Below are 18612 nucleotides of genomic sequence, written 5' to 3'. Positions count from 1 at the left end.
ATATAAGAGAGGCCATCATCCTGAGTAATATAGGAGAGGCCTCCATCCTGTGTAATATGGGAGAGGCCTCCATCCCGTGTAATGTAGGAGAGGCCTCCATCCCGTATAATATAGGAGAGGTCTCCATCCCGTGTAATGTAGGAGAGGCCTCCATCCCGTGTAATATAGGAGAGGCCTCCATCCTGTGTAATGTAAGAGAGGCCTCCATCCTGTGTAATATAGGAGAGGCCTCCATCCCGTGTAATATATGAGAGGTCTCCATCCCGTGTAATATAGGAGAGGCCTCCATCCCATGTAATGTAGGAGAGGCCTCCATCCTGTGTAATATAGGAGAGGCCTCCATCCCGTGTAATGTAGGAGAGGCCTCCGTCCCGTGTAATGTAGGAGAGGCCTCCATCCCGTGTAATATAAGAGAGGCCTCCATCCTGTGTAATATAGGAGAGGCCTCCATCCCGTGTAATATAGGAGAGGCCTCCGTATCGTGGAATGTAGGAGAGGCCTCCGTCCCATGTAATATAAGAGAGGCCTCCATCCTGTGTAATATAGGAGAGGCCTCCATCCCGTGTAATGTAGGAGAGGCCTCCATACCGTGAAATAGAGGAGAGGCCTCCATCCCGTGTAATATAAGAGAGTCCTCCATCCTGTGTAATATAGGAGAGGCCTCCATCCCGTGTAATATAAGAGAGGCCTCCATCCAGTGTTATATAAGAGAGGCCTCCATCCAGTGTAATATAAGAGAGGCCTCCATCCAGTGTAATATAGGAGAGGCCTCCATCCCGTGTAATGTAGGAGAAGCCTCCATCCCGTGTAATATAAGAGAGGCCTCCATCCCGTGTAATATAGGAGAGGCCTCCATCCCGTGTAATATAGGAGAGGCCTCCATCCAGTGTAATATAGGAGAGGCCTCCATCCCGTGTAATATAAGAGAGGCCTCCATCCTGTGTAATATAGTAGAGGCCTCCATCCCGTGTAATATAAGAGAGGCCTCCATCCTGTGTAATATAGGAGAGGCCTCCATCCCGTGTAATATGGGAGAGGCCTCCATCCCGTGTAATGTAGGAGAGGCCTTCATCCTGTGTAATATAGGAGAGGCCTCCGTCCCGTGTAATATAAGAGAGGCCTCCATCCTGTGTAATATAGGAGAGGCCTCCATCCCGTGTAATATAGGAGAGGCCTCCATCCCGTGTAATATAAGAGAGGCCTCCATCCCTTGTAATATAGGAGAGGCCTCCATCCCGTGTAATATAAGAGAGGTCTCCATCTCGTGTAATATAGGAGAGGCCTCCATCCAGTGTAATATAAGAGAGGCCTCCATCCTGTGTAATATAGGAGAGACCTCCATCCCGTGTAATATAGGAGAGGCCTCCATCCCGTGTAATATAAGAGAGGCCTCCATCCTGTGTAATATAGGAGAGGCCTCCATCCTGTGTAATATAGGAGAGGCCTCCATCCTATGTAATATAGGAGAGGCCTCCATCCTATGTAATATAGGAGAGGCCTCCATCCTGTGTAATAGAGGAGAGGCCTCCATCCTATGTAATATAGGAGAGGCCTCCATCCTGTGTAATGTAGGAGAAGTCTCCATCCCGTGTAATATAAGAGAGGCCTCCATCCTATGTAATATAGGAGAGGCCTCCATCCTGTGTAATGTAGAAGTCTCCATCCCGTGTAATATAAGAGAGGCCTCCATCCCGTGTAATGTAGGAGAGGCCTCCGTCCCGTGTAATATAAGAGAGGCCTCCATCCTGTGTAATATAGGAGAGGCCTCCATCCCGTGTAATATAGGAGAGGCCTCCATACCGTGAAATAGAGGAGAGGCCTCCATCCCGTGTAATATAAGAGAGGCCTCCATCCTGTGTAATATAGGAGAGGCCTCCATCCAGTGTAATATAGGAGAGGCCTCCATCCAGTGTAATATAGGAGAGGCCTCCATCCCGTGTAATATAAGAGAGGCCTCCATCCTGTGTAATATAGTAGAGGCCTCCATCCCGTGTAATATAAGAGAGGCCTCCATCCTGTGTAATATAGGAGAGGCCTCCATCCAGTGTAATATAGGAGAGGCCTCCATCCCGTGTAATATAGGAGAGGCCTCCATCCAGTGTAATATAGGAGAGGCCTCCATCCCGTGTAATATAAGAGAGGCCTCCATCCTGGGTAATATAGTAGAGGCCTCCATCCCGTGTAATATAAGAGAGGCCTCCATCCTGTGTAATATAGGAGAGGCCTCCATCCCGTGTAATATGGGAGAGGCCTCCATCCCATGTAATGTAGGAGAGGCCTCCATCCCGTGTAATATAGGAGAGGTCTCCATCCCGTGTAATGTAGGAGAGGCCTCCATCCCGTGTAATATAGGAGAGGCCTCCATCCTGTGTAATGTAGGAGAGACCTCCATCCCGTGTAATGTAGGAGAGGCCTCCATCCCGTGTAATGTAGGAGAGGCCTCCATCCTGTGTAATATAGGAGAGGCCTCCATCCCATGCAATATAAGAGAGGCCTCCATCCTGTGTAATATAGGAGAGGCCTCCGTCCTGTGTAATATAAGAGAGGCCTCCATCCTGTGTAATATAGGAGAGGCCTCCATCCCGTGTAATATAGGAGAGGCCTCCATCCCGTGTAATATAAGAGAGGCCTCCATCCCTTGTAATATAGGAGAGGCCTCCATCCTATGTAATATAAGAGAGGCCTCCATCTCGTGTAATATAGGAGAGGCCTCCATCCAGTGTAATATAAGAGAGGCCTCCATCCTGTGTAATATAGGAGAGGCCTCCATCCCGTGTAATATAAGAGAGGCCTCCATCCTGGGTAATATAGTAGAGGCCTCCATCCCGTGTAATATAAGAGAGGCCTCCATCCTGTGTAATATACGAGAGGCCTCCATCCCGTGTAATATGGGAGAGGCCTCCATCCCATGTAATGTAGGAGAGGCCTCCATCCCGTGTAATATAGGAGAGGTCTCCATCCCGTGTAATGTAGGAGAGGCCTCCATCCCGTGTAATATAGGAGAGGCCTCCATCCTGTGTAATGTAGGAGAGACCTCCATCCCGTGTAATGTAGGAGAGGCCTCCATCCCGTGTAATGTAGGAGAGGCCTCCATCCTGTGTAATATAGGAGAGGCCTCCATCCCATGCAATATAAGAGAGGCCTCCATCCTGTGTAATATAGGAGAGGCCTCCGTCCTGTGTAATATAAGAGAGGCCTCCATCCTGTGTAATATAGGAGAGGCCTCCATCCTGTGTAATATAGGAGAGGCCTCCATCCCGTGTAATATAAGAGAGGCCTCCATCCCTTGTAATATAGGAGAGGCCTCCATCCTATGTAATATAAGAGAGGCCTCCATCTCGTGTAATATAGGAGAGGCCTCCATCCAGTGTAATATAAGAGAGGCCTCCATCCTGTGTAATATAGGAGAGGCCTCCATCCCGTGTAATATAGGAGAGGCCTCCATCCCGTGTAATATAAGAGAGGCCTCTATCCTGTGTAATATTGGAGAGGCCTCCATCCTGTGTAATATAGGAGAGGCCTCCATCCTATGTAATATAGGATAGGCCTCCATCCTATGTAATATAGGAGAGGCCTCCATCCTGTGTAATAGAGGAGAGGCCTCCATCCTGTGTAATGTAGGAGAAGTCTCCATCCCGTGTAATATAGGAGAGGCCTCCATCCTGTGTAATATAGGAGAGGCCTCCATCTCGTGTAATATAGGAGAGGCCTCCATCTCATGTAATATAAGAGAGGCCTCCATCCTGTGTAATATAGGAGAGGCCTCCATCCCGTGTAATATAAGAGAGGCCTCCATCCCGTGTAATATAGGAGAGGCCTCCATCCCGTGTAATATAGGAGAGGCCTCCATCCCGTGTAATGTAGGAGAGGCCTCCATCCCATGTAATATAGGAGAGGCCTCCATCCCATGTAATATAAGAGAGGCCTCCATCCTGTGTAATATAGGAGAGGCCTCCATCCCGTGTAATATAGGAGAGGCCTCCATCCCGTGTAATATAGGAGAGGCCTCCATCCCATGTAATATAAGAGAGTCCTCCATCCTGTGTAATATAGGAGAGGCCTCCATTCCGTGTAATATAGGAGAGGCCTCCATCCTATGTAATATAAGAGAGGCCTCCATCCTGTGTAATATAGGAGAGGCCTCCATCCCGTGTAATATAAGAGAGGCCTCCATCCCGTGTAATATAGGAGAGGCCTCCATCCCGTGTAATATAGGAGAGGTCTCCATCCTGTGTAATATAGGAGAGGCCTCCGTCCCGTGTAATATTCTAGTTGCCGCCTTTGAACTGACTCTAACTTATGAATATCCTTTTTAAAACGTGGAGCCCAAAACTGGATCCCATATTCCAGATGTGGCCTCACCAGTGATTTATAAAGTGGTAACAGTACGTTGGGATCGCGGGATTTTATTTCTCTTTTTATGCATCCTAAAATCTCATTTGCTTTTGCGGCTGCTGCCTGACATTGAGCTGCTGCTCAGTTACTTGTAACCAGAATCCCCCGTCCTTCTCCTGCTCTGTAGTCCCGATTATTCTCCCATCTAATGTATGTGATGTGACGCTCACAGCCCTCCCTGGGAAATGTGGTACTCGGAGCCGGGTCAGATGTTGGGGAGGCAGTCGTGGCCTGGACCCGTTCCGTGCCCAGGGCCGTCACATTAAAAGTAATGGGCTTATCAGGGTTGAGTGGTATTTATCGACTACGCCACCTGTGGTGTCTGGTGATTCGCCACCAGCGCTGCGGCAGTCCTCTGAGGTGGGATGTAGTGGCAGCAGGCGATGGTATAACTCCCCACAGGCGGAGCTGGGCCTCAGGGCAGAGGTGCGGATGGAGGAGGGAGTAGTAGTGAGGAAGTTCTGGTGCTGTGCAGTGCGGTGTAATAATAAGAGTCCGGAGGCCTTAGGGGTAGTCTTCCATATCTTTACTCACGGTTTTGGTAAGCAGCGGCAAGGCTTCTCCCTGCTCCTCACGGCGCTCTGTGGCCACCAGAGACAAGGGCTCAGCGCACCCAGGATATTCAGGCACTTCGATCAGGACCCTCTGAGTGTTCCTAAACTGTCCCTTTCGACCTCTCCTGTCCGTGTACGTGCAAAGGCTGGGTCTCCCTCTGGACTATGCACAGATATACGGTAAGGCGGCAATTCCGTTCTGCCCGTCACCCGACAGGATCCACTGTAGCCTACCGGGCTTCTCTGACAGAGACGTGAAGTGGCAAAGTCAGATGTCGGGGGCCGGTACCCCTCTTGCAGCAGGAGTCCCTCTAGCAAGGCCAGAATGGAGAGTACAGGTGGCGTACGCCGCTCCGTCCGTGCTCTCTGGGATCCTTTTGCTGGTGGAGCTGTCACTATAGCTCCCGACCTTCTTAAGCAAGGGACCCTGACCGGGATAGAGACTCTGTTAACTCACACCCGCTCCTCGTGTCGAGGTCAGAGCACGAGGACCGTGCATCTTCAGCACACTGCAGGCTCCTACACATGGCCGCTGCCAGCTGTGAAGATCACAATCAAAGAACTAAGAATCAAGAACGGGACCAAGACCCTGTGCTCAAGATGGCTGGCTATTATATATCAAATTATGTGTGCAAACTAAAAGTGTGTTCTACCCTTCACCCACTACATGGTTCCCCTATCTTTTGGTTCCCCTCACTTGTGATCCTGCTGAGGCAGCACTATGGAGCATACTTGCCTCCCATAGGTCAGGAGTGTGTAGTGTTGAATGTAGATTCAGGGTCCTGACCAGTGCACCTTCCTTACCTGGGTGAGGAGACACTACACCTGCTGACAGGCTGCAGTATCCCCCCTCGTGGCGACCGAACCCTCAGAGTCGCCACATATGCAGCAATAGGATTCCTCCGTCCTCGGTGCATTCCTCTACATTTATCTACATTATACCTCATCTGCCGAGTGTTTCCCATTCAGCCTCTTATCCAGGTCGTTCTGTAATATCGTAATGTCAAGATCAGATTGTAATATCCGACATAGTTTGGTGTCGTCAGTAAAGACTGAGACTTTACTCTCAATCCCATCCGCCAGGTCATTAATAAAGAGGTTAAAAATAATCGGTCCTAGAACAGATCCCTGCGTCCCAACTGCTCCCGGTACAGATCCCTGCGTCCCAACTGCTCCCGGTACAGATCCCTGCGTCCCAACTGCTCCCGGTACAGATCCCTGCGGTCCAACTGCTCCCGGTACAGATCCCTGCGGTCCAACTGCTCCCGGTACAGATCCCTGCGGTCCAACTGCTCCCGGTACAGATCCCTGCGGTCCAACTGCTCCCGGTACAGATCCCTGCGGTCCAACTGCTCCCGGTACAGATCCCTGCGGTCCCCACTGCTCCCGGTACAGATCCCTGCGGTCCCCACTGCTTCCAGTACAGATCCCTGCGTCCCAACTGCTCCCGGTACAGATCCCTGCGGTCCCCACTGCTCCCAGTACAGATCCCTGTGTCCCAACTGCTCCCGGTACAGATCCCTGCAGCCCCCACTGCTCCCTGTACAGATCCCTGCGGTCCCCACTGCTCCCGGTACAGATCCCTGCGGCCCCCACTGCTCCCGGTACAGATCCCTGCGGCCCCCACTGCTCCCAATACAGATCCCTGCGTCCCAACTGCTCCCAGTACAGATCCCTGCGGTCCCCACTGCTCCCGGTACAGATCCCTGCGTCCCAACTGCTCCCAGTACAGATCCCTGCGGCCCCCACTGCTCCCAGTACAGATCCCTGCGGTCCCCACTGCTCCCAGTACAGATCCCTGCGGCCCCCACTCCTCCCGGTACAGATCCCTGCGGCCCCCACTGCTCCCAGTACAGATACCTGCGGCCCCCACTCCTCCCGGTACAGATCCCTGCGGTCCCCACTACTCCCAGTACAGATCCCTGCGGCCCCCACTGCTCCCAGTACAGATACCTGCGGCCCCCACTCCTCCCGGTACAGATCCCTGCGGTCCCCACTGCTCCCGGTACAGATCCCTGCAGTCCCCACTGCTCCCAGTACAGATCCCTGCCATCCTCACTGCTCCCAATACAGATCTCTGTGGTCCCCACTGCTCCCGGTACAGATCCCTGCTGTTCCCACTGCTCCCAGTACAGATCCCTGCGGTCCCCCGCTGCTCCCGGTACAGATCCCTGCTGTCCCCACTGCTCCCGGTACAGATCCCTGCGTCCCGACTGCTCCCGGCACAGATCCCTGCGGCCCCCACTGCTCCCGGTACAGATCCCTGCGTCCCCACTGCTCCCGGTACAGAACCCTGTGGTCCCCACTGCTCCCGGTACAGATCCCTGCTGTTCCCACTGCTCCCAGTACAGATTCCTGTGGTCCCGACTGCTCCCGGCACAGATCCCTGCGGCCCCCACTGCTCCCGGTACAGATCCCTGCGTCCCGACTGCTCCCGGCACAGATCCCTGCGGCCCCCACTGCTCCCGGTACAGATCCCTGCGTCCCCACTGCTCCCGGTACAGATCCCTGCGGTCCCCACTGCTCCCAGTACAGATCCCTGTGGCCCCCACTGCTCCCAGTACAGATCCCTGTGGTCCCGACTGCTCCCGGCACAGATCGCTGCGGCCCCCACTGCTCCCGGTACAGATCCCTGCGTCCCCACTGCTCCCAGTACAGATCCCTGCGGTCCCCACTGCTCCCGGTACAGATCCCTGCGTCCCCACTGCTCCCAGTACAGATCGCTGTGGCCCCCACTGCTCCAGGTACAGATCCCTGCGGTCCCCACTGCTCCCGGTACTGATCCCTGCGGTCCCCACTGCTCCCAGTACAGATCCCTGCGGTCCCCACTGCTCCCAGTACAGATCCCTGTGGTCCCGACTGCTCCCGGCACAGATCCCTGCGGCCCCCACTGCTCCCGGTACAGATCCCTGCGTCCCCACTGCTCCCAGTACAGATCCCTGCAGTCCCCACTGCTCCCAGTACAGATCCCTGCGGTCCCCACTGCTCCCGGTACAGATCCCTGCGGTCCACACTGCTCCCGGTACAGATCCCTGCGGTCTGCACTCCTCCCAGTACAGATCCCTGCGGCCCCCACTGCTCCCAGTACAGATTCCTGCGGTCCCCACTGCTCCCGGCACAGATCCCTGCGGTCCCCACTGCTCCCGGTATAGATCCCTTGCGGTCCCCACTGCTTCCAGTACAGATCCCTGCGGTCCCCACTGCTCCCAGTACAGATCCCTGCGGTCCCCACTGCTCCCGGTACAGATCCCTGCGGCCCCCACTGCTCCCAGTAAAGATCCCTGCGGTCCCCACTGCTCCCAGTACAGATCCCTGCAGTCCCCATGCTCCCGGTACAGATCCCTGCGGCCCCCACTGCTCCCGGTACAGATCCCTGCTGCCCCCACTGCTCCCGGCACAGATCCCTGAGGCCCCCGCTGCTCCCGGCACAGATCCCTGCGGTCCCCACTGCTCCCGGTACAGATCCCTGCGGTCCCCTCTGCTCCCAGTACAGATCCCTGCGGCCCCCACTGCTCCCAGTACAGATCCCTGCAGTCCCCACTGCTCCCGGTACAGATCCCTGCGGCCCCCACTGCTCCCAGTACAGATCCCTGCAGTCCCCACTGCTCCCAGTACAGATCCCTGCGGTCCCCACTTCTCCCGGTACAGATCCCTGCGGCCCCCACTGCTCCCGGTACAGATCCCTGCGGCCCCCCACTGCTCCCGGTACAGATCCCTGCGGCCCCCACTGCTCCCGGTACAGATCCCTGCTGCCCCCACTGCTCCCGGCACAGATCCCTGAGGCCCCCACTGCTCCCGGTACAGATCCCTGCGGTCCCCACTGCTCCCGGTACAGATCCCTGCGGTCCCCTCTGCTCCCAGTACAGATCCCTGCGGCCCCCACTGCTCCCAGTACAGATCCCTGCGGCCCCCACTGCTCCCGGTACAGATCCCTGCAGTCCCCACTGCTCCCGGTACAGATCCCTGCGGTCCCCTCTGCTCCCAGTACAGATCCCTGCGGCCCCCACTGCTCCCGGTACAGATCCCTGCGGTCCTCACTGCTCCCGGTACAGATCCCTGCGGCCCCCACTGCTCCCAGTACAGATCCCTGCAGTCCCCACTGCTCCCAGTACAGATCCCTGCGGTCCCCACTGCTCCCGGCACAGATCCCTGCGGCCCCCACTGCTCCCGGTACAGATCCCTGCGGCCCCCACTGCTCCCGGTACAGATCCCTGCGATCCCCACTGCTCCCGGCACAGATCCCTGCGGTCCCCACTGCTCCCAGTACAGATCCCTGCCGTCCCCACTGCTCCCAGTACAGATCCCTGCGGTCCCCACTGCTCCCGGCACAGATCCCTGCGGCCCCCACTGCTCCCGGTACAGATCCCTGCGGCCCCCACTGCTCCCGGTACAGATCCCTGCGGTCCCCACTGCTCCCGGCACAGATCCCTGCGGTCCCCACTGCTCTCAGTACAGATCCCTGCGGCCCCCACTGCTCCCGGTACAGATCCCTGCGGCCCCCACTGCTCCCGGTACAGATCCCTGCGGCCCCCACTGCTCCCGGTACAGATCCCTGCGGCCCCCACTGCTCCCGGTACAGATCCCTGCGGCCCCCACTGCTCCCGGTACAGATCCCTGCGGTCCCCACTGCTCCCAGTACAGATCCCTGCGGCCCCCACTGCTCCCGGCACAGATCCCTGCGGCCCCCACTGCTCCCGGTACAGATCCCCGCGGTCCCCACTGCTCCCGGTACAGATCCCTGCGGTCCCCACTGCTGACTATATCCCATTTAGAGAATGTACCATTTATGACGACCCTTTGTTTCCGATCATTTAGCCCGTTCCTCACCCATCTGCATGTAGTTCCTCCGGTCCCGGCTCCTGTAGCTTCAGTATAAGGCTGTTATGTGGTACAAGATCAGAGTCCAGATAAATCACATCCGCCGCAACCAACATCGAGATCTGCGCTTACCTCCTCATAGACCCCAGCATGTTGGTCAGACACGACCTATTCTTCATGAATCCGTGCTGATTATCATTTATTCTATTATTCTCTGTGATATAACTCTGTAGCTCATCTCTTATCTCTACTGCTGTCAGACTTACTGTGCGGTAGTTACCTGGATCCACCTTCTTACCTTTCCTAAATATCGGTACCACATCGGCCTCCTCCAATCCTGTGGCATTACTGTTACCAGAGTCTAACGATACGAGATACTTCGGTTTGTCAATTACTGAGCTCAATCCCTTAGTGTCCGTGGATGAATACCATCCGGTCCAGGGAATTTGTCAATGTTTAATTTGCTCAGATGCAGGCGTACTTCTTTTTGTGTTAAACTAGTTATATTAGGAGGTGAACTTTTGATTTTTGTCCTGTTGAAAGATCCCTGGAACAGACAGTTTGTTGGTGAACTCGAATGAAAGTGTCCGTTTAATATTTCAGCCTTTTCTTTGTCCTCTATAATTATCCTGTTATTATCATCTTTTAAGGGGCTGATACCATCTGATTTACTCTTTTTGGCATTGATGTATGTATAAAAAATTTTGGGATTTAATTTAATGTCGCTGGCTATTTGTTGCTCTGTATGATCTGTGTGATCTGTAGATAATTTTGTAGCTTGATTTCTTTTTTACATTTCTTAATTAGGTCTTTATACTCCTGAAATGCTATTTCTGTATTCTCAGCCTTCAAGATTTTGAATGTTTTTGTCTTATTAAGCTTTGTATTATCTTATTTATCCATAATGGTTTATTTTTTATTCCTGGACATTTTGTTACCAGAGGGTATATATTTTTTACAGGATTCTAGCAGTATTTCCTTAAACATGCCCCATTTATGTTCGTTATCCCCAGTTACCATGACATGCTCCCAGTCTACACGATTAAGCTCTTCCCTTAATTTGTTGAAATCAGCTTTCCTAAAGTTCCAGGTTTTTGCATTTAATTTTTTAAATGTTTTTTTTGAAATATTACATTGAAACTTACCATATTATGGTCACTGTTTCCCAAACGCTCCTGGACCTGTGTGGTCAGACTTGAAGATTGCTCTTCACTAGAAAAAACCATCTAACCAGAAGGAGCCGGAGCAGTTTTGCCTTGAGGAATGGGCAAAAATCTCAGTGGCCAGATGTGGAAAGCACAGAGAGTCTTATCTAAAGCGACTTGCATCTGTAGGTGCTGCAAAATGAGGCTCCACAAAGTACTGACTTTAGGGGGGTGAATAGTTATGCACTCTGAAGTTTTCTGTTCTTTTGTCCTATTTGTTGTGTGATTCGTAATATTTACAAATATTCCAAAACCAAATGTTCACAGTCTTTGGCATGTTCTTTATATGAACTAATGTAAACCCTCAAAAAAAACAGAGAAATTCCAGGTTGTGAGGCAGCAAAACATGAAAAATGCCAAGGGGGTGAATACTTTTGCAAGCCACTGTAGATAGAAAGATATAAGGATAATTACCTGTAAATGCTTTAAATGCAAATATTATTTTGTTCCCTTTTGACAGGAAAACTCCTCCTCCTTCTGCTCCTCGTACTCCTCCTCCTTCTGCTCCTTGTACTCGTCCTCCTTCAAAAAGAATGACAGATGATTCTCCAGATGTAAAAATCAGACGTCCTGCTGTGCCATTAAAGAAAGTGAAAACCAAGCACCAGCAGAAAGCACCGGGACCCGGGCAGTAGAGCGCCCCGCTCCTCCTCCTCCGCTCCTCCTCCTCCGCTTCTCCTCCGCTCCTCCTCCTCCGCTCCTCCTCCGCTCCTCCTCCGCTCCTCCTCCACTCCTCCTCCTCCGCTCCTCCTCCTCCGCTCCTCCTCCGCTCCTCCTCCGCTCCTCCTCCTCCGCTCCTCCTCCTCCGCTCCTCCTCCTCCGCTCCTCCTCCTCCGCTCCTCCTCCACTCCTCCTCCTCCGCTCCTCCTCCTCCGCTCCTCCTCCGCTCCTCCTCCGCTCCTCCTCCTCCGCTCCTCCTCCTCCGCTCCTCCTCCTCCGCTCCTCCTCCGCTCCTCCTCCACTCCTCCTCCTCCGCTCCTCCTCCTCCGCTCCTCCTCCGCTCCTCCTCCGCTCCTCCTCCTCTCCTCCTCCTCCGCTCCTCCTCCTCTCCTCCTCCTCCGCTCCTCCTCCTCCGCTCCTCCTCCGCTCCTCCTCCACTCCTCCTCCTCCGCTCCTCCTCCTCCGCTCCTCCTCCGCTCCTCCTCCTCCGCTCCTCCTCCGCTCCTCCTCCGCTCCTCCTCCTCTCCTCCTCCTCCGCTCCTCCTCCTCTCCTCCTCATCCGGCGGCGGTATGTGACATCACACGAGTTGCGGCCTCACTGCAGGATTTCTATTCTATCATGTTTTGTTTGAAAGCTTTTAGATTTCCTATTTCTTGTATCACATTTAACCCCATTCATGCTCCGCTCTCATCTTCGGTAGAAGCTTCTGCCGTCACTTAGTTCTATAATGGCCATATAATAAATTAGCTAGGTAACCCGTTCTACGCCCGGGTGGAGAGCATTTTATTCGTACATTTCTATTTTATTAATGGCGCCGGAGTCACCACGTGCTCATACCGCGCTATCCTGCAACTACATTTCTAAAGACATTGTCTGCGAATTCGGATAAAATGGCGCCGTAGTGCGGTATGTACACGTGCTGACTCCGGCGCCTCACTGCGCAAGCGCCACTCACCCCATCCAACATATATAAGATGTACTGATAATACAGGGGGTGTACTCACTTATCCTGAGCACTGTATATATACTGTACTGATAATACAGGGGGTGTACTCACTTATACTGAGCACTGTATATATAATGTACTGATAATACAGGGGGTGTACTCACTTATCCTGAGCACTGTATATATACTGTACTGATAATACAGGGGGTGTACTCACTTATCCTGAGCACTGTATATATAATGTACTGATAATACAGGGGTGTACTCACTTATACTGAGCGCTGTATATATAATGTACTGATAATACAGGGGGGTGTACTCACTTATACTAAGCACTGTATATATAATGTACTGATAATACAAGGGTGTACTCACTTACACTGAGCGCTGTATATATAATGTACTGATAATACAGGGGTGTACTCACTTATACTGAGCACTGTATATATAATGTACTGATAATACAGGGGTGTACTCACTTATACTGTGCCCTGTATATATAATGTACTGATAATACAGGGGTGTACTCACTTATACTGAGCGCTGTATATATAATGTACTGATAATACAGGGGTGTACTCACTTATACTGAGCGCTGTATATATAATGTACTGATAATACAGGGGTGTACTCACTTATACTGAGCCCTGTATATATAATGTACTGATAATACAGGGGTGTACTCACTTATACTGAGCACTGTATATATAATGTACTGATAATACAGGGGTGTACTCACTTATACTGAGCACTGTATATATAATGTACTGATAATACAGGGGTGTACTCACTTACACTGATCACAGTATATATATAATGTACTGATAAAACAGGGGTGTACTCACTTACGCTGATCACAGTATATATATAATGTACTGATAATACAGTACATACAGCCAGAAAGTCAGGAGGAGGACCAGGGTGCGGAAGTGGAAGACGAGGTGGTGGATGATAGTAACTGACCCACCTGGCAGGAGGACATGCAGAGCGGGGACAGCAGCACACAGGGGGAGGGAGGTAGAGCACCCCAACAGGCAGCAAGAGGCAGTGTGGTGGCCGCAGACAGAAGGCAGGCAACCGTTCTCCGTAACACCAACACGAAGGAAGTTGCCAGTACAACTGTTAGGTCTTCCCGAGTCTGGTTGCTTTTTAAAGACCGATAACCCCAAAAAGGCCATTTGCAGCATCTGCCATGCCAGCATCAGCAGGGGTGGCAAAACGACCAGCCTGACCATGACCAGCATGATCAGGCACATGGCAGCAAAGCACCCGACTTTGTGGGCCGAAGCCCAGGGTCCAGGAACAGTGTCTGCGGGTGGCACCATTGCTTCTTCCGCTGTTGTGCATGCAAGCCAATCCCCTATTCATGGTGCATGCGAAAATGCTTCCTGCCCTGCACCTGTCGTTGCGCACTCTCAAGTAGCAGCATCAGGAAGCACGTCCATGTCCTTGTCCCAGAGCAGCGTTCAGTTGTCCATACCCCAGTCCTTGGAACGCAAGCGCAAATACACAGCCAACGCCCCACAGGCCACACTACTAAATTCCCACATTTCACAACTGCTTCGGCTCGAAATGTTGCCTTCTAGGCTCGTGGATATGGAAGCTTTCCGCAACCTGATGGCGGCGGCCGTCCCTCGGTACTTGGTCCCCAGCCGCCACTATTTCTCCCGGTGTGCCGTCGCCGCATTACACAAGCACGTGTCCCAAAACATTAGCCGTGCCCTCAACAATGCAGTTACCGGGAAAGTCCACCTAACCACGGACACGTGGACAAGTGCTTGTAGGCAGGGACGGTACATCTCGCTGACGGCACACTGGGTTAACATAGTGAAAACCGGGACCCAGTCGGACCTTGGGACAGAACACTTCCTCCTGAGGCCAAGGATTGCGGGCCCTAGGTCAATCAGGGTTGCCCCCACAGTCTACAGCTCCTGCACCTCATCCTCCTCAGCCTCCTCCTCCTCCTCTTCAGCCTCCATCTCCGAAATGACCACATCAGTCACAAGCTGGAAACACTGCAGCACTGCCTCGGCCAAGCGGCAACAGGCTGTGCTGAAGCTAATATGCTTAGGTGAAAAACCGCACAATGCTGAAGAGTTGTGGCAGCTCTGAAAGAGCAGGCATATCTGTGGCTCACACCGGTGAACCTACAGCCAGGCATGGTCGTGTGTGACAATGGCCGGGTCCTGGTAGCGGCTCTGAGGCGAGGCGAGCTCACACACGTACCATGCCTGGCCCATGTGCTTAACCTCGTGGTTCAGCGGTTTCTCAAATCCTACCTGGAGCTGCCAGATCTGCTTGTAAAAGTACGCAGCCTGTGTGCCTATTTTAGAAAGTCACCTACAGCTTCCACCGCCCTTGCCGTGTTTCAGCAGCGTTTGCTGCTTCCGGCTCACAGACTGGTATGTGATGTCCCCACGCGTTGAAACTCTACACTGCAGATGTTGAGAAGGATTTGTGAGCAGAAGAGGGCAGGTGTTGAGTACCAGCATCAACAAGGCCTTTGGTATTCAGTTCAGACTCCACACATAAGACCTCAGGAGTGGACATGGATGTCAGACATATGTACCATCCTCCAAAGCTTTGAGAACTCCACCAAGATGGTGAGCAGCGATGATGCCATACTCAGCGTCACCATCCTGCTTCTCTGTCTTGTGAAACACTCTCTGCTCACAATCAATGAGGATGCATTGCAGGCGGAGCACGATGAGATGGAGCAAGGAACCATACAGGATGATTACACACAGCCCAGCCTCATCTCATCCCAACGTGGATTGGGTGACAATGAGGTAGAGGAGGAGGTGGAGGAAGAACAGGAGCTAGTTTCATGCGCTATAGACGGTACTACCTGCACAACTGTCATACCGTCTGTTCAGCGTGGATGGCCACAGGACAGAGAGGAGGAGGAGAGCATGGTCAGTCATCCTCTTGGTGAGGACACGGAAGACTTGCCTGTTAGTAGTCTGGCACGCATGGCTGAGTTTATATTACGCTGCCTTTCCCATGACCCTCGCGTTCTCAAAATTTTGGGTGACAGTCATTACTGGTTGGTGACACTTCTAGACCCACTCTACAAGGAGAACTTTACATCTCTTATTTCTGAGGTGGACAGTTCTACAAAAATGGTGCAGTACCAGAAGGCTCTCGTTGCGTAACTATTAAAAAAAATCCCATCTGAAAACGCTGGTGGCTGAGGTCACAGTTCGTTGGACAACCAAGGGGTACAGGCAAGAAAGACACAAATGCAATCCAGCAGAGGCAAGGGAACACTGTCAAAGTTCTGGGAGAGTTTTCTCAGACTCTCCCATCGCACAAGGCCTGAGGCGCGGGGTACTCTCAAAAGGAGTGCAAAGTTTGGGAAGATGCTGAGGCAGTACTTTGCCGACCGTACCAACGTCCTCCGTGATTCCTCAGTGCCTTATAATTATTGGGTACCCAAGCTGGATACGTGGAATGAACTGGCTCTCTATGCCTTGGCGGTCCTGGCCTGCCCTGCCGCCAGCGTTTTATCAGAGTGGGTTTTTATTGCTGCTGGTGGAATTATAACTGATAAGCGCATCCGCGTGGGAACAAGGACGTGCTTGCTGATGGTGCTAGTTGACAGTGTGCAACGGCAGGTGCAGGGCAGGAGGCATCATCGCATGCTTTGTTGTTCCCATTACTAAAAAGTGGGTCTCTTACACTGTTATTGTGTATGCCAGACTTCTCAACACCACCGAATGATAGCAGCGTAACATAAACTCAAATCCAGTGTCTTTTTTTTGGGAGGTGTATTCCCATGCACCTCTTCATACCCACACATGGGTATACGCTCCCTGATTTTGGCTATTTTCTCTTGTCCTCCTCCTTCTCCTCATCCTCCACCACCATATCACCAGGGTGACCGTGGTCCATGATGCAACACCCACATAATTTTTTTAAAGGGTGTTTATGATGCCCGTAAAAAAAATTTTTTATACAGTACGTTCATGTATACCCCCCAGGGGTAAATGCTTGTCAGCCCATACACTTAGTGCATAGGCATTACAAGTATAGGAGACCCGCTCCTTTCTAATGGGAACATTGGCCATCCACGCTGAACAGATGGAATGACAGTTGTGCAGGTAGTACCGTCTATAGCGCATGAAACTAGCTCCTGTTCTTCCTCCTCCTCTTCCTCATTGTCACCCAATCCTCATTGGGATGAGATGAGGCTGGGCTCTCTGTATGGATCCTGTATGGATCGTTGCTCCATCTCATCGTGCTCCGCCTGCAATGCATCCTCTTTGATTGTGAGCAGAGAGCATTTCAGAAGACAGAGAAGCGGGATGGTGACACTAATTATGGCGTCATCGTCGCTCACCATCTTGGTGGAGTCCTCAAAGTTTTGGAGGATGATCCCTGGGTGATGCGGTCGGCTCTATGACCACTTACACCTTTGGTTGTAGATGTTGCTGGCGTGTGTCCCGGTCACTATGGGTACACACGCGTTACTTCCGGTTGGCGCACAGCATCTCTGGGTATGCTTTTGGCGCCATGGCTACTTACACTTACACTTCCAGCTACAGACGTACGGAGGTTTGCTTCGGCCGGGTAATCCTATTGGTCGGCGGTTCCTTTTTATACCAGACACGATTTTATGACGTATACCCCTTGACAAAGGCTCGTTGCCGAAAAGCGCGTCAAGGTTGGCGCGTGGGTGGTGGTGACTGCAGGGTGACCCTCTTAATTACAGGTATACTACTCTTTATATGTGTACACCGTGCACGGTGTGCACTGTAACTATATATGTACTATTTCTAGGATACTTTAATAGTTAGTGTGTCATGTTACATTCCACCATATTTCTATATCTGGTTACCATCAGGAGTCCTAATGACTTTTCAAAGGACTATGGGGAGATTGTTTCCACCAGGCGAGTCATTTTAGTACACTTTGTAGTTTTTGTGTATGTTTTCTCACCAACCTACCTGTTTGTAATTTGGATAATAAAGTTTATATATTTTGATAAAAAAAAATTTGAATCATCATTTTTTGAGCCTTCTGGCTCTTTTCGCTTTATCTCATTGCTACATGATGGTTCACTTATATCCCTTGTCCTAGGTGGGCAGATGTTAGTGATGAATTATAATATTACTCATGTATTGATACTGCCTAAATCTGTCAGATATTTCTCATTGTGTATATAGTGTATTGTCTAGTGTGCCCTTAAGGCGATTAAATATATAATTTAACCTTGGGCTGCTCTATTACCTCAATCCACGAATCCACACATCTGTGTCTCTGCTTAACTGTTCATGCTACCGGGGCTGGTTTCTGGACCAATATTAATGGACTGGGCTTATCTCTAACAAGGAACTGGTGACATTGCTGATAAGGTTCTGTTTCACTGGTGCTAGTGAAAGGGGCCTTGTCAGTGACTGCGTAGGCCACATCCGCTCATTCCCAGTGCTTCCCTGGGCCCGTTTGGACAGGGGGTGTCTGTGTAAAACTGTGCTAAGCTGACCTTACATGTCCCCAGGGGGTGAGGAATGTCACATTGATGCAAGTGAGAAAACCTTATCACGTGATTGTTCTGACGTAATAGTGAAGTCAGGTTGGGTGGCGAGGTGCGGGTTCATCACAGGCACTGGCAGGATGATGTGCCTTCATGGATTGCAGTGGGGTCTGCGGATTGGTAGTATGGGCAGTAGGCATTTGCCCAGCACAAGCTTCGCAGAGCATGTAACAGAGCTTATACTGGTGAAAAGCCAATTTGAACTCCTTTTCGGGAGCTGTCAAAAATTCACCCATTTTGCATTTATAACGAGGGTCTAAAAGCGTGGGTGTCCAATAGTCATCAGTTTGCCTCATGTTAACAATATGCCTGTCCTACCACAAGCATTGCAACGTACACCTAGCCATGTCCGCCAGCACCACCGAGGGTCCTGAAATTTTACGGTCATCACCCCAGAGTATTTTTTTAGTGTAATACTCCAAGATCCCTATAGGTCAAGGTCACAGACCAGGGAAAAAAAGACTCTAGCTGCACAGTATCATCAAATAGAATTTTAT

At 51.8% G+C, this 18612-nt stretch overlaps 1 protein-coding gene across 1 annotated transcript in view; it reads left to right on the top strand.

Moving 5' to 3' along the window:
* Positions 1–11756, top strand: part of LOC141173669 (uncharacterized) — a 155114-nt gene extending 143358 nt beyond the window's left edge. The window contains exon 2 of the mRNA XM_073657986.1: positions 11433–11756. Within this exon, the coding sequence (XP_073514087.1) occupies positions 11433–11607 (175 nt within the window). The 3' untranslated portion in view covers positions 11608–11756. The remainder of the gene's footprint in view (positions 1–11432) is intronic.
* Positions 11757–18612: the final 6856 nt, after the last annotated feature.

Source organism: Phyllobates terribilis, unplaced genomic scaffold (genome assembly GCF_046119375.1).
Source record: "Phyllobates terribilis strain yellow unplaced genomic scaffold, ASM4611937v1 Scaffold_1__5_contigs__length_1240528914, whole genome shotgun sequence".
Taxonomy (NCBI): Eukaryota; Metazoa; Chordata; class Amphibia; order Anura; family Dendrobatidae; genus Phyllobates; species Phyllobates terribilis.
Note: the sequence above shows the minus strand (reverse complement) of the source record. Positions and strands in the feature narration are given on the sequence as shown.